Source organism: Epinephelus fuscoguttatus, linkage group LG10, assembly GCF_011397635.1.
Source record: "Epinephelus fuscoguttatus linkage group LG10, E.fuscoguttatus.final_Chr_v1".
In the NCBI taxonomy this organism is placed as follows: Eukaryota; Metazoa; Chordata; class Actinopteri; order Perciformes; family Serranidae; genus Epinephelus; species Epinephelus fuscoguttatus.
The window spans coordinates 17,698,074-17,714,400 of NC_064761.1; the positions used below are offsets into that span (position 1 = coordinate 17,698,074).

At 41.3% G+C, this 16,327-nt stretch overlaps 1 protein-coding gene across 2 annotated transcripts in view; it reads right to left on the minus strand.

The window, feature by feature from the left end:
- Positions 1 to 4,498: 4,498 nt before the first annotated feature.
- adamts10 (ADAM metallopeptidase with thrombospondin type 1 motif, 10) overlaps positions 4,499 to 16,327 on the minus strand; it is a 60,842-nt gene continuing 49,013 nt past the window's right edge. Inside the window, exons 19-27 of one of the 2 annotated variants that reach the window (XM_049587366.1) lie at positions 11,866 to 11,946; positions 10,372 to 10,535; positions 10,146 to 10,272; positions 9,215 to 9,344; positions 8,344 to 8,548; positions 7,381 to 7,557; positions 7,122 to 7,287; positions 5,754 to 5,813; positions 4,499 to 5,639 (exon numbers count right to left, since the gene is read on the minus strand). In XM_049587366.1, the coding sequence (XP_049443323.1) occupies positions 5,530 to 5,639; positions 5,754 to 5,813; positions 7,122 to 7,287; positions 7,381 to 7,557; positions 8,344 to 8,548; positions 9,215 to 9,344; positions 10,146 to 10,272; positions 10,372 to 10,535; positions 11,866 to 11,946 (1,220 nt within the window). In that variant the 3' untranslated portion in view covers positions 4,499 to 5,529. The remainder of the gene's footprint in view (positions 5,640 to 5,753; positions 5,814 to 7,121; positions 7,288 to 7,380; positions 7,558 to 8,343; positions 8,549 to 9,214; positions 9,345 to 10,145; positions 10,273 to 10,371; positions 10,536 to 11,865; positions 11,947 to 16,327) is intronic. The other variant, XM_049587367.1, reaches the window with a different exon arrangement.

Consider the following 16,327-nt stretch of genomic DNA (forward strand, 5'->3'; position numbering starts at 1 on the left):
TCCACCCAGCCTGTGGTTACTTCACGTTGTGTTTGTGTCGTCACAGAGGTTGCTGCTTCCAACGCCCATAATAACTGATGCAGGTTCATACAGAGGTGGAGAGAACACTGTGCTCGCTGTTTTGTATCATTTTGAGTGAGAATGTTTTCAAGCACCTGCACAGCAAACCTACACTGTGGCTCTGCACTCACATTCAGGGGCGGCTCTAGAGACTTTTGAATGGGCGGGCCAGACTGAGGGCAGATGGGGGCCACATTTGTCAAGTAACTAAAAATGTATGTAGACTTATATTTGAAGCCCTGGTACTTGACAATAGTAAAGTGCACATTCTGAATAGTTACATGACTTGTTCACTGTATTAAATTAATACCAAATACACAACTTTAAATATTCTAACAGGAAATCAGTTTAAATAGCCTCTATTTGTAACTCTGCATAGTGTAAACAAAGACGTGTAAAAGGCCCCCCAGCCCTCCTAGGAAGGACTATTACACCCAAAAGAGACAAAAAAAGACTACTGCTTCCTTTGTAGGCATTTTGTGACTCTTCGTGGCTGTTTTGTGTCTCCTTGATGTTGTTTTGCATCTCCTTGAGGTTGTTTTACGTCTTCTTGAGATTGTTTTGCGTCTCCTTGGGGTTGTTTTGTGTCTCTTTGTGGTGGTTTTGCATCCTTTGAGGCTGATTTGTGCCTCTATGAGGTTGTTTTCATCTCTTTTTCTCTTGTCATCGTTTTGCAATTCTGGTTGTTTTGCATTTCTTTGTGGTCATTTTGTGTCTGTCTGGGGTCATTTCTTTGAGATTGACTTGTGTCAGTTTGAGGTTGTTTTCTGTCTCTGACATTGTCTTTCGTGTCACTTTGAGGTTGTTTTATGTGCCTTTGAAGCTGTTTTGCCTCTCTTTCTTTTTTTTGCACAGTGGTGGTTTTTCATTTATTTAGAGACATTTTGCATCTGTGGTTGTTTCTGCTTTTTGTGGCCAATTTGTGTGTCTTTGAGGTTTATTTCACATCTGTTCTTAGTTGTTTTACATCCCATTTTGTGTTTCTTTGTGGTTGTTTTCATTTATTTATTTATGGTCGCTTTGCATCTTCATTGTCATTTTGTGTCTTTGTGGTTAATTTGTGGCTTTTTGGTCACTATGCATCTTGTGTCTCTTTGAGGTTGTTTGCATCTCACCTCAACTGTACTATGTCCCATTTTCTGTTTCTCTGTGTTTTTTATTATTATTTGTGTTGTTATGTGTATTTTCTCTTTTGTGGTCATTTTTTTTTGTCTCTGAGATCATTTTGGATCTCTTCATAGTTATTTTTGATTCTCTTGTAGCTGTGTTATGTCTCATTTTGTGTTTCTTTGTGGTCATATTTCACTGATTTATAGTTTTTTTAAATTAGATTTTTATTTGGCTTTTTTGTCATTTTGCATCTTGTTTGTGCCTCTTCGCAGTCTGTTGTGCCTTTGTAGTTGTTTTGTGTCTTTCTGTGGTAATTTTACATCTTGGGGAGGTTTCACTGACTTTCCAGTAATAAACGTTAACAATTACTTCATACAGAAACTCGTTCCAGGGGCCCCTGAGCCTGCACCCAGCAGGCTAGCCCTCTGGCCTCAGTCCCGCATACATTATTTAAAGGTCACATTAATGATTCGGTAACTTTCTGTGGGAGACAGGGGACAGACATGGTCTAAATCAAATAAATGTATGTCCTCATGATCATGAATACACCTTTCAGAAATTGGATGTCTCAGAAGACAAGGAGAAAATCTGTTCCATCTGTTTTTTGTGGGGTTCATCACTGATTCGTACCAAGATGTCTTTTTTGATATCACCACTGAGTTGCTAATTCCAAACAGTAACAAAAGGTCTTTTATGCTGCTACTTTGGAAACATTTGCAACTTTTGGTGTTTCATTTCATGATTTTGTGTTTTGTTTTGTCATGTCAAGTTTTTGTGAAACATGTTAAACAGTGTTAGTCTTGAGATGAAGACAGTACATATGAAGGTTACAACAGAGCATGAATCTAATATCTTTACAGACACACTTACATACACACATACAGTAAATGAACATTCACACACATTCAACTGACCCCTTTTCATCCAATCGATGATGGACGTCTCAGCCTCATTCAGACAAAAGGAAGAAGTTCTTGCTTCTTCTTTTCCGTTAAGTCTGTCAGACCTAGAAATAGACCACTGATGATCTCAGTCTCTGTCTTGAAGCTGAAGTGAGCCTTTTTAGCAAAAGCACAAGTTGAGGACAGAGAGTTCAAACGACCAAATCTTATTTCTTCAAATCAACAAGGCGCCATGTTTAATCAATTTAATATTTCCTTTTAAAAAGATGTACATGGGGGACAAATGGATTCATCTTCTATAGCATTGAACAACATACAGTACATGTCATGTTATAATTAGCATGTGACAAAACAAAACAACAATTACCGGTACTGTCCCTCTTATTTACTCAGATAAAACAGGCTCACTTCTCAGTGTGAACCTTTATTATATGCACAGGCAGATACAGAAAAGAAATGCCTTCAGACACTGAAACAGAAAAATCTTTTGAAACTTTATGTGCAACTGAAAATGATACAAACTGTGTTTCAACCTGTTCAGTCCTGAAAACTGCAGGGGTGAGTTAGCTGATGGCATACAAATAAAACTGTATGAAATCTTTAAATTAAATAATGTTTGCATGCTCCACATGGATGAATGAGCAGACATTTTAATTTTCTGAGACCCTTCACACAATCTGATGAACCAAAAGCTGTTCAGGTGTTCAAAAAAATCAAATGTGTGTTCACTGCTGCCAAAATAGGTTATTTTTATAATCCCACAACTGTTAAGAGTGCTCGAAAATACCAATATTTTGTACATTGCCCCATCAGAAATTGTTACAGCAACTGACATAATACTAAAATTTGCATAGTGAGCTGCATTTGGGGATTTTGGAGGAATATTGGCCACTTTAACCAAGCCAGGGAGTGAAAATTAAAAGCTTAAATTATGACTGAAATTAACAAAGAAACCCAAAGAGATTGGTAATATTACAAAAGGCTCAACTCGATGTCTAAATAATTAAAAGCACAATTTGTTAAAATGATAACATTGACAACAACAGTGAACTAATAGCACCAATCCAAACCAAAGCACCACAAGAAAAAAGGAACAACATTGCAGCTAATCCCCATAAAACCAAACTGTAGCTTCTTTAACAATGAAATGATGTGACATGTAGTATTACACGGAGCTGTTGTCAGCGGTGATCAGTGTGAGCGTGTGTGAAGAAAAGACCGGCCACGGCGGAGCACAGTGGACGTCACAGTGATGACTGATCTTTGAGGCAGCATTTCTAAAAGTGTTCAGGATGGAGAAACAGCTGAAACTGCATTTAAACAAAAACTCTCAGTGAAAAAAAAAAAAGAAAATCTTGAATGAAATCAGCACTAAACAAATTTCGGTCAGGTGACACATTTCCTGTACAAGAGCAGGAAAGGTGTGACCTTAGGGTGACATGATCACATCACTATCTTTAAAAGGAAAAAAGCTGACACGGTTTCACACTGGTTCCAGTTCACACACTTGAGCCAAAACATCTGTGCATAAATAAATCATTTAACTGTTGCGCTGTCCTGCGGCTAATATCTGGGTTCTTGTTTTTGAGAAAGAAAATACACTGACTTGATTTCAGGATAACTCAAATCATGTGAAAGCCATTATATTGTGAAAAAGGCTGCTCGTAGTGATGAATTTACAGAGAATTATCACCTAAATCTGCAGCTCTTCTCAACTTTATGTAGCTTTCTATTGAGTTCAAGCCCATTGTTTCACTGTCTGACCGCAACTTAAGTGTTCTGAATCACTCTCACTACTCTCATAGTGTCATTAATGCCTGCAGCAGGCAGCCGTTATCATAGAAAAAGCTCTACAAAGCAATATTACGCTACCTGCTCAGCACCAAACAGCCAAAACACACAGTTGGAGATTTGAACATAAAGGCACATCTAGCAGCTAAAGAGACAGATATTCCCCACAGGAGTTGGTGAAGACCAAAACCAAGTTAAAAGACTATTAGACTTAATTTCAAGGTGGACTGACACACTGTCACTGCTGGATGTGTAACTAAGCAACTGTTTGCTAACAAGTTTGCCATATCAGCTCAAACGGTGATATGTTGTGTTTACAACTTGTTCTGCTGCCCCCATGTGGCCACAAAAAGAGAGATGAGTTTAAATTAGCTTAATTCAGAAAAAAAATGTTGCAGAAATCTTTTCACAGCAGCCTCAAAGAAATCAGATATTTTATGGGTGTGTAAATCCATCCTCAGATTAGCACTCCTACTATAAAATGCGGTTTGAAAGCAGTGTGGTCAGAGGTCTTCACTCCTCCTCACTGGGCCTGTTCCTGCTGGCAGAGCTGACTCAACTGTGTGTCACTCTGCTCTGAATTTCCACTCACAGTAAAAGTTACTAGCACTGTGGAATGAGTGGTAACATCTGGCAAAAATAAACCAAAAAAAAAAAAAAAAAAAAAAAAAAAAATTAACAGCAAGGCCCTGCGCTGAGGGATTGTCAGATAATGACACTGAGCCCAGCTGTTAAAAGTTCCTTTTTGAAGACTTTATGCACGAGCTGCCGCAGTCCGCAGCCACAAAATAACATCCTATAATCTGAAAATGTCCTGGCGATTCAGCACTGGATTTGCTCACATCGCTAAAGCCTCTGTGCAGCATGAAGCTCTGTTTTACTGTAGAGGTGATAACATTTAAGCAAACTAACGTAAATGGCAAGACTACGGCAGGTTCACTGCAGTGAGACATTTATAGCTTCCACAGAGACATCAAGTCAAATCACATGAAAACATAACATACACAAGTCCTCGGACTGCTGACACTTTGTGCAAATCAAACTCTGCTCATACTTCAGCTGAATAACAGCGAGGACTTGATGGATACGCTGATACGGAACGAAGCAACGGCATACAACAATGTGGTCAAGTAACAACTATTAGATAACATAGAAACAAATCTTTCATTTTATAGCATAAGATATTCCTTTTCATGGGCGAAGATATCTGGAAAATCATTTTCTTTACAAAGTGGATTTCTTTAACTAAACAAATATCACCTGTTAACATACAGGTTTAAGAGAGTACTGCGACCAGCCCTGCGGCCAAAGAGAAATATAGTAGCACCAAAATATTACAACAGAGGGATCATTAGAAAGACAGATGATGGAGGGAAGTTAATCTCTCCTCTCTCTCGGTCTCTCCAGGTTTCAGCAGCCCTCCCTCCAGTGGAATGTAAAACTCAGCTCGGCCCGGAGAGGCGTCTGGTTTGTGCTGGACTCTTGCTGGAAAATACAGGTCCCTCTTTAACAGTTACGGGACCAGGTGTGAGTCCGACAGCGTCCCAGTTCGATCTCACACTCCTCTGATAGAGGGAGTGTGAGGGCTGCTGTTACGAGGCTCAGTGGGAGGGTATCAGGCTTACTGTGAGTGTGTACAGGACCCAGAGATGGGATGCTGTGAGCGTCAGTGTCCCTGGCAGGTCTTGCAGCACATTTGTCTGAAATATGGCCGGCTGCAGAACTTGAACCTGAGCACCAGGGGGCAGTAGGCCACAGTGTTCACATCTTTACACTCTGAAGGGAAGACAAACATGAAACAGCTTGGTTAGGGCATGGCGCACATGATTTTTATAGAAACAGTGCAGGATTTCAATCAAAAATACAGAGAATATTATCACTTTTATCCACCTTTATTGTTCAGACTTATACGACTTGTATGGAATGACAATAATCCTCCCGTCATTTGGCCTGTGGATTAAATGATTAATTAAATCACTTTTTGATGCTTGAGAAAATCAGAAATGCCACATTTTGTATATAAAATCTGCAAAGCAATTAAAAAAAAATCTGTATGCGTATGTGCCTGCCCACAGTATAAACATACACTAATAAATGGATGTGTGCATGTATGTAGATGAATGTGTGTTTATACTTATACAGACGTTTGTTACTGACATAAAATGCAGTGAAAGTGGGTTAGGACTCCACTGGAGTTAAAAATGTTCAAACATATTACCTTGTATATAAATATTAACATCTGTTTATTATAACTTTAAACATTGAGAAAAGGCTGACTACTGAATGAGTCACTGATATGTGGTTACACACATACCTTTTACAGCAGCATTTTGGGCCACGTTCAATTCATAATAATTTCACTGAATGCTTCAACATTTTTAAGGTCCAGTGTGTAGGATTTAGGGGGATATATTGGCAGAATTGAAATATAATAAGTGTTTTTCTTTAAGTGTATTATCACCTGAAAATAAGAATTATACTTTCGTTACCTTAGAATGAGCCGTTTATATCTACACAGGGAGCAGGTCTTCATCTACAGTCTGTCATGTTGCACCACTATGTTTCTACAGCAGCCCAGAACTGACAAACCACACACTGGCTCTAGACAGAACCACTTGCATTTAAGCTTTGGCCACTGTAGTTAGCAGCCCCTCCGCGACGAGCAGAATCGGAAAACATGAAACTGCTTTATTCCGTGTTTTACCATTTTAAATCATTGGGTCTGTTTGATTTGGAGAGGAGGAGACCTCTGCAGGTATTTCAGCTCCCAGTAAAAAAAAAAAACTCCTTAACATTTGGATCTTAAGTTATCAAAGAAAAGCAGGTGCTGGCTAGCGACGAGCTGTCAAGAGTATTGAAGAAACCCAGATTTGTAACGTGAAACTGCTTTACGTAGTGTTTTTATTAGTTTGAATCACCTCATCTGTTTCTTGTGGAGAGGAAGAGACCTCTGCAGATAATTTGGCTCACAGTAAAAACCTCCTGAACAATAAACACTGCAAGATTTCTAACCAGGAGAAGTTAACCAGAAGAAGGAGAATCCTCACTGCTAGATGTCACGAAATCCCTCTAAACCTTACACACTGCTCCTTTAAAAAAAAACAAGTTGAACAAATTAGGGGATTTTAAAATCAAATTCTTAATTTGAGCATGCCAATTTTACATTTTGTTCAAATGAACCTGTAAGTGGGAAATCTTTCTATAATGTTCTTCCTTTTAAACATTAAAAGGAGCCATGTGTAAACTTTGACCTCTGACCTTCGGGGTTGTCTGTACTGATGGGCAGACTGAGGTCACATTTGCTCTTGCATTGCTGCATGGCTGCTGGCCGCTGATGTTCCAGACACTCATTGGACGGCTGGCCGGTGTGGGTCAGACACTGCACCGAGCGCATCTCCTGACCCAGACCACACCTGGCAGAACACTAAGACATTGGGGAGTGTATTTAAGTACAAAACAGACACTGAGTTGTTTCTAAATGTCCCACCGCATCCACAAAGAGGTCCAAGACTCTTACCTCTCCCCAGGGACCCGTCACCCACTGAGGGGGAGGGCAACGCTGCAGATTACAGCGCACCCTGGAGGTGGGTCGGCCATGTTTGGGGCACTTGGACTCTGGCAGGTTGTCACCGCTCTCCCCACTCTTACACAAGACCACACGGTGCCTATAGCCAGGACCACAGCTGGGCGTACACTGCAGACAGAGTAGGAGATGAAGAAAGAGGGAGAAAAAACATCAGGCAAGAGGGCAGGGAGATGGAGGCGATGGGAGGGTGCAGCAGGGGGTCACTGCGGTCATAAGCATGCAGGAAAGAAAATGTTCTTAATCCACTCAGAAGAGGGCAGCAGCTGTATAAGAAACACAGTCAAAAGCCTGCTTAGTTCCTGTAAGTCAGCTGGACATAATTCCTTTTCTGAGTGTGCCATCACTGCACAAGACGTCAGAGAAAAGTTGAACACTGCAGCACTTCTGACACCATTTAATTTGGTTTCAATTCATTCTAAACTGTGAGAACAGATTTCAGCTCCAGGAACAAAGTGGGGTATGAGAAGATGGACTTTTCAGGCCTGTTATAGTTAAAGAACACAATAAAAAGGCTTAAAAGTATAATTTACATGTCTGCAAAGACATAAAAGATGCCCTTAAACTCCCACAGACTTCTCAAACTGAGGGTCCGAATTGAAAACAGGTCAGGGGATTCCCACATGACAAGTGTAACAATATGTATTCATGACTGCAACAACATGTTCAACGTGATGTATTTGTCTGCTCCGTGCCTCTGTTGTGTATTTCATGGTTAAGGTTCTCTTACTTTCTCCTGGCAGATGTTTGGGTTTCTTAGGTTCAACTGGAAAATAAACTATTGCTTCATCTGACAGGAATTCTGCAGAAAACGCAAGTATTGGTTGAAATTCAGCCACGAGCTGACGAAAAAACAAAAACCACATGCATGATGGGAGACCTCTGACGTCGGCCTACCTCTGACCAGTCCAGGGCCAGCCACTCAGGGGGGCAGCTGTGGTTGCTGCAGGGCTCAGTGAGAGAAGGACGTGAGGATGTACAGGCTGAGTCGTCCAGGACCTTCTCCTCTGTCACGGAGAGCCTCCTTTTACATAACACGTCCCGTGTTCGCAGGCCGCCGTTACAGCTGCGGCTGCACTCCGACCACTCTCCTGTCCACCAGCTGGAGGCAGAGAAGAGATTCACTCATTTGCATCGCATTATATAGTGTGGAGACACTGCAGAAGGAGGTTATACCGTGCAAACAGAAATCACAGGTAGGAAGAGTGGTGCACATACTAAGAAAAGCTCACCAACACAGTACAAATACACAGACAGCATTACATTTACACAAAGCGCATAGGTGCAGCAAAAAGTTGATAAGACTACAAAGACTACAATTTAGGATGAATAAAATGCAAATGTGCTAAAAGATAAATTATACAGTATGTACAAAAATAAGATTAAAAATGTGTCTTTTTATAGTTATGACTATCAAAGTGTTATTATAGAACGAAACCTGAACAGTCACTTTACGGTTCTGCCTCAACTATGTCCATCCAAACATCGTTTTACTGTCAGTATAATGGTGTGTCATCAGACAGGGACAACAAGCAACTTCTCTAAAACTGCAAACTTAAACAGACATAAGCACAAATATCAAAACACTAAATTTTATTTGGAAGTAAAGAGTCATTTAAAGGCTGACATGGAGATAGTAAGTATAGATGGAAGGAATAAGTGTGATAAAAAGCTAAATGAGATAATAAAAAAAATGCACACACACACTATACATTATCGGTTTTTATATTCTACATGAAGAAAATCTTATCAACAAGAGACAACTCACGATGGGGAGCAGGGCTCAGTATTGCAGGATCTCCTCTTCTCTTTGGGTTTGCTCTTCTTGTCACAGAAGTGGTTGTAGACGACTGAATGATCTGCCTGCTTCCTGCACACCACCTGCTGGGTCTGCACACCTGACCACAGGTGAGATGACATAAGACATCATGTTTCATTCTGTTGGTTGTTTTGAACCCAGTTTACACATGGAAACTGCCACAGTGCTGAGATTCATTAAGTGAGTAAGCAGTGTTTAAAAAAAATTTGAAAATGAAAATAGCTATTCAAATCCGCTACTACATCTATTTAATGGCAGTTTGTCAAACAACTGTTAAAAAAGCAATGCATAAACTTAAATACGACATCTCTGACCTCCAGCAGGCACCCCTCATCCACAGCAGCTATATTTTCCACATGCGGCTATCGCTAGATAACACAGCTAATTATTTCAGGAAAAAAGATTTAATAAAAGAACAAAAGTAAACCCATTCTTAAGAACTACCACCACCGCTCTAAATGTTCACCGCCATGTTCACATCCTCCACTCAACATTTTAAGTGAAAGGATTTATTTCTCAGCGGACAAAATGAGCTCTTATCACATAAAGCAGCATGAAGCATTGACTTCTAAAGGCCAGAAAGGAAAAGGGAGATTGGCTAAGTGTGATATTTTCAAGGTCTCAGAGTCTGTGAACTGTTGAAACACCTCAACATGGACTCCACAAAACACTCCAGACAATGGACAATGGGGAAAAAACTCAAATGACGCCTGGCGCTCTGAGGTGAAGTTTTTTAACTCAAAACGTTCGGGGCGCTCCTGCAAAGACATGAGGTGCCAAGCAAAGCAAAAACAGTAAGCAAAACACTCTCATTGATCACTATTACAAAAAGACTTCCCTGGCTGCTGAAAACACTCAGGTGCTTTGAGTGAGTATCTACCTCCAGCGCACAGAGCTGAGCAGCGTGACCAGGAGTTGTAGTGCCAGGCAAACCCAGTCAGAGGTTCCCTGTTCAGTGGAGGGTTGAAGCGATAGTGGATCCCTGGGTTCTCCTCCCTCACCAGCACCTGAACATACAAACAACCAAACATTTAATTCTACCTGATCGTGAAACTTCTTGTACGTGTTTTTTAAAGGCCTGTTTTGAGGTTTCTTTCCACCCTCACCATGACAATCAGGGTTATGTTTGTTGGCCCCAGAGCTTCAAGAGTTTCTGGTCCGTCAGTGGGTCGCCTGTAGTGGAAGGTGGTGCCGGCAACGTCGAACCTGCGTGGAGTGTCAATGGTCAGCTTCCCATTGATAAAGTACTGGTCCCCTTTACTCTTCAGGACTGGGACACAGAGAAGGAGAAAGACGTTTAGGGAAGAAAGTAAAGTACTAGGAAGAATTGCATGTCACTTAGTGCATCTGAAGCATCACCACAAGAAGCATCCTGGAGCAGAGTGCATTAAAATTCACTGACACTTTAGAACATTATCTATTTGTTGTGTCAAGATATGTCATTTATTGCGTAGCTGCCCATCTGCAGTTGCCTGGCCGTTCACATCATAACTGCATGACTGTGGTAAGCAAGCAATCCCACTTGTTTGCTCTTTTCTCATCATACGTAGAGCCCTGTCTGTCTGCTTGTTTGTGTGTGTGTGTATGTGTGTGTGTGTGTGTGTGTGTGTGTCCGCTTATCTTCTCAATCTGTTTTGACACAACTGACAAATATGTGGGAGCATGAATGCATATTTTATCATTTATCATAATCAGATCATTTACATCATGTCAAATATCTTTTTTTATTGTTCATAATAGATTATCAGTATGTTTTTATTCCAGATTTACTCTGGGTTGCGGAAAAAATACACCAGACGCCAAAGCTATCAGTGCGGATTGTGAGCTGGCTGCAGAGCTCAGGGCCACAGTGCTTCCAGTGTGAATCGCCAAACTGGTTAACATGGGTGCTGAATGAAAGCGGGCAGCACTCCACAGGAAATCGAGACAGGTATGGTTGCAACCACGTTTCGTTTAAAGCCTAAAGTGCACCTAACAGCAGTACAAGACATACCCACCAACGCGACGGTTCTTTGAACCCTGCGACAACACAGCGTTGTAATGAATAAACATGGGGCTACATGTAGCAATAATCCACTTTATTCATGTATTTTATTAACTATACATTAAGACTGAGAATGGTGGGCGAGTCATGTAGCTGCTCCAGCCGCAGCTTGACTTATTCGGGAAAACTGGCATGCTTTGCAGTGCTTCTGTGTTCAGTGTGAACCCGATGTCAGAGTTGGATGAGAAGATTAATAGTAGCTTTGTCTCAAAGACAGTTCTGTGAAGTATTTAGGCTACTGTAGCTAGCACAAACACTGAGCACAGGTGAAACAGTTATCCTGCATCTAAACTTAGTAACTGTCTTAGTTACATGTTGCATTAAGCAACCGAAGCCGAAGCAGCTATATGACATTCAGCTGATATCAGTAACACCAGTGCTAAAGAGTCATTCAGGTGTAGAAAAGGCCTCTTGAATGCAGATTATTCTGAATATTCGATGAGAGGTCAGGACATTCAAACAGGCACATCCTATCCTTTTTTTATAAAATAAAAATCATAAAAAGAAACAACACATCTGGCGTTCACAGTAGACATGAGCTTGAATACAATCTTACCAAGGTAGTTGAGGGAGATGTTGAGTTCTTGTATGTGGATAAATACGGATCCTTTGGGAATTCTGACCACTTCTTCATAACCTGAGACACACAAAGTCAAAAAATAAAGCAAGGTTAAGGAGGTTTATTCACTGGGGGGTCGCTGAGAGTGATGCATAAGTAGTGTTTAGCTCTGTGGGACACCGATGGACTAAGCAGAGGCTTCGGATTCCAGCTGCATTCCTGGGCAGCCGGCCTCAGCTGCTCGGCTCTTTGCTAGAGAGCGAGAACTGAGCCAAGAGCCGGCTTCTGCTCTCTTCTTCTCTCCATTCCCGCCATCTGTTTTGGTCTCTTGTCCTCCTTCTTTTTACGCTCATCTCACCTCCGCTCTGCTTCTCTCAGCTCTGCTCTGCTGTCCAGCCACTGCAGCCCTGTAAATAACTTCAGCCTCACTAGAGGAAGAGGGAATGAAAAAAAATGGAGGAATTAAATAATTCCTTCCAGCGTTTTGACCACAAGAGGAAAGGAGAGGTTTGGCTCGTGACCTCTGCGTGGAGTGCTGTGAGGTGGGACTGACCCTGCTCTGGGTTTCTAGATGGAGGCGTTGAAGATTAGAGGGACAGAGATTGAGGTTTTTGGCCTCAGAGACAAACACAGGGAGAGCAAATGCGCAAGAAAAGTGTGTTGCTATGTTAACAATCAGAATCATGTGTGGTAAACAGAGAGGAGGAGCGGTAAACCTTCAGTAACCCCTCACCGCCTACCAGATCTACAGGCTGGACAGATGGAAATAGACTTTGAGAGACATTATCTTTAAAAAACTTGCACTTTTCTGGGATGTAAAGAACTCTGCTAGTCATTCATGTCATCTCTTTCCCCTGTTTTACAGTGTAGGTTCAATGGTTTGGCTTAATCCTAGACCATATTTAAATCACTTGAACAGTGCTGGCGAGAGACTTTAGGAGTTCAGAGAAATCCAAAGCTTGTTATAGACATGACTAAGTGATTCTGCCAGTCATAAATCTTTCTGTGTCCAGAATAAGCCTCCGGTCCTGGCTGTGGAGTTTAAGTTTGGTTAGAGATGAGACTGCAGTAATGCCTACCTTACCCTTGAAAACTTTGACAAGACTTTGAAAATACTTTTAATTACTTTAATTTTATTTATTTTTTATTGACATACATCTACACAGTGTGTGTTTTTAGTCACACACGATAAGATTTTGCAAACACTTGCAGGGTTAGGATTTGCAAGACTAGATTGCTTTTGAGGTTATTTCCCATCCTGTTACTGCTGGAAAATATTTAGCCAAACTTCCTTTAAGAGTTGTAACATATTCACAAGTCCTTATGTATCTGCAAAACTCTAGAAACACAAGATAAACGGCATCATATGTTGACAGTATTCTTGTAAATTCAGCATCAATATATAGGCGGCAAGGTGATGCAGTGGTTAGCACTGTCACCTCACAGTCGACTCTAAATTGGCCATAGGTGTGAATGTGAGCGTGAATGGTTGTCTGTCTCTATGTGTCAACCCTGTAATAGTCCGGTGACCTGTCCAGGGTGTACCCTGCCGCTCGCCCAATGTCAGTTAGGATAGGCTACAGCCCACACGCGACCCCCAACAGGATAAGATCCACAAAAACAAACTGTATTTGTGTACAAACTTTACATTTTGGATTTTGCCGCATCAACTTGCTACCAGCCTCCGTACGTTAGCTTTACGATTTTAGTGGGTGGAGACCATGGAAATGAGAGGCAAACCTTTTCAAAAATTTAAATTTCTCACTTGAATAAGTGCCGGTTGGTGCATCAGATACAAACCGGAATAAACACAGGCTCTTGTTCACAACTCCACCAGTTTATCCTTCCTTTCCACAGAACAAGAGAATTGTTACTTGTTCATGTTCTTGCGATTCCCCAAAGTCTCCTCCATGTTAATGGTCTACCTGGTTTGCTGCTAGAAAGAGCCCAGCTATTGAATGCTTATAATGTTCATGTCATTAAAAATGATTTTGCTCGAACGTCAAGACAAGAAAAAGACTGACTTAAGACAGCTCTGACTGAGTTTTATGGCCACCTTACACCAAATGATCAAGATCAAGGGAGCACACAAATTGAAGTACAACTCTCATGACCTGATTCCAACATTTGAAATTTGTATGCGCCAGAAAAACCATTTGAAAACTTGTTTGGTATGAGGCCGGCATAAGTCAACTAAGTTTAGACTTTTAGGACTGTGGCAAACTCTGATTTCTTAATCTTTATTGGCAAAATGTTAATTAAATGATCGAAGGTATGCGAATGCTACCCTCTACGTACCTTAAACCCTGACTTCAACCACATCTGACACCTCTGGGATGTAATGGAGTACCGTCTGAGAGCCGAACCTTATCCCCCAGTATCAGAGCCCAACATCACTAATGCTCCTGTGGCTGAATGGGAGCAAATCCCAGCAACCAAGTTCCAAAATCTTGAGAAAAACCTTCCCACAAGCTGTCAGAGCAGAACATTAATACCCATGGTTTTGGAAGGATGTGTTCAGCAATCACATATGTTAAGTAATATTCAGTGTCCACAGACTTTAGAGCAGAGAGTGCACATTTTGGCAACACAACCAAACAGTTGCATATCTTAAGTGGGGGTGAAAAAAAAAAATTCTATAAATGACATTATTTATATTTTCTTGCATTGGTGACAAACCACTGCAATGCATGCTGGGACTGCAGCTCTTTAAAAGGAGCACTCCACTGTTTTTACACAAAAGACCATTTATTTGTCACTACTCAACATGTGCAAATAGATGCAAACTGTCTACTGTGGCTTTGGAGGGAGGTTTCCAAATATTTCTTAAAAATGAGGAGATATCCCTGATGATGGTGCAATAGAGGCTACACAGTTAAACACAAATCCTGTGTCACAAACTGCAGGCATGGAGTTAGAGAGATGTTCTAGCTGTTTAATGGAAATTGTAGGAGCCAGCATGTTTAGAGTTTGACCCAGTAGGAAATAAAAGGCACGGAAGTCTCAACTTCTGCAACATTGCTTTTGAAAATTCTTTTAATGGCTCTCTTGCAACTCTTTCAACTTTATGATAGTCACCGGGGCACCCATTTAATAATGCAGACACCATACCCCAGATCACAAAACACACAGCTAAACAACCTACACTTCAACTTCAGCCGTACTGACAGATTTTTTAGGCCAACGGTAATGTCAGATATTTTGAGGGTAGTTGAGACCTCAGCTGGGGTTGACAGGCTGGCCTGGTCACTGTGGTAAAGAGCGCGGCTGCTTGCTTAGGGTGCGTCCGCTCGAGGAATCCTGGAAGGGGGTGAGTGGTGTTGACAGTTGGGTGAGAAACTCTGAAGTTGGTGTTGCGGGGAGAAATGTGACCCAGAATAGATCCAAAAGCAGCTGGACCTCAAGCCACACTGGTCGGACCTCACCTAAATCTGTCTGCCACGTGTCCCTGGGTGGCTGGTGGATAAATATATGTATGTATATACAGCATATGGTATGTATATGCGTATATTTATTTGTGCTTCCTTATGTGCTAACAGTTTTTCAAGAAATTTCTTATTAGAGTTCATGGGTTGGGCCTGGAACAGTTGATAATGTGCATATTTATGTAAATTGCCTGTGTTGACTCATATAATTGGTCATTTATATATTGTATAAGATACTAGCATTATCTTAATTCAAAAATGTGTGAACCTTTATGTATAGGCCCAAACCTGTGTCACACAACCTCCACTTTGTAGACCCTGCTGGCACTAACACTGTCTAAATCCTGCTTGCCTTACAGCTGCATTTGACACTTGTCAAATCTCAATCAACTCACTGATCGCGTTGGAATAAGCAGCTTGGCTCTTGAGTGGTTTAAGTCTCTCTGATAGGCATTGTTCTAGATGTTTTGTCATTTGAACCACAAACAATGTCCAGAGAATCAAGTCCTGACTGTGTCTGGGGTTTTTCGTTCTCACCTACTGGAAATACTCCCTTTGGTTTAGGCAAGGGGTAGCGCTAGGGTAAAGCTTGCAGTAATGTAGATTACATCGTGGTCTCAGGGCCGGTTTGTAATCTGGTCCCTGAGTCCTGCCATTTTCTTGAACTCGACTGTCAATTTCAGCTTTAGCCCTTACAACATATGTTCCTGTATCTCCTGATCTCTCGAGTTATACATTTTCATTGGCGTAATGACTCTTCTTGTTCACTCTTGGATGTTTGTTTTCTTCTGGTTTCACGTGTGCCTCATGATAGAAATGTCATCAACATGCCCACTTGCTTGATGTGAATTCTACGGACAATGACCTGCTCTGTTCACACATGGGCTCAACTGGACATAACTCAGAATTTGTACTAGGGAGCTGGCAGGGTAAAGTACGTTTAACGTACGATCCAGCAGTTTTAGACATTTGAATTCGGACATACCAGTCCTCCAGGTAATGTCTAAATGACGGGGCTTCTGTTAAACTTGGTA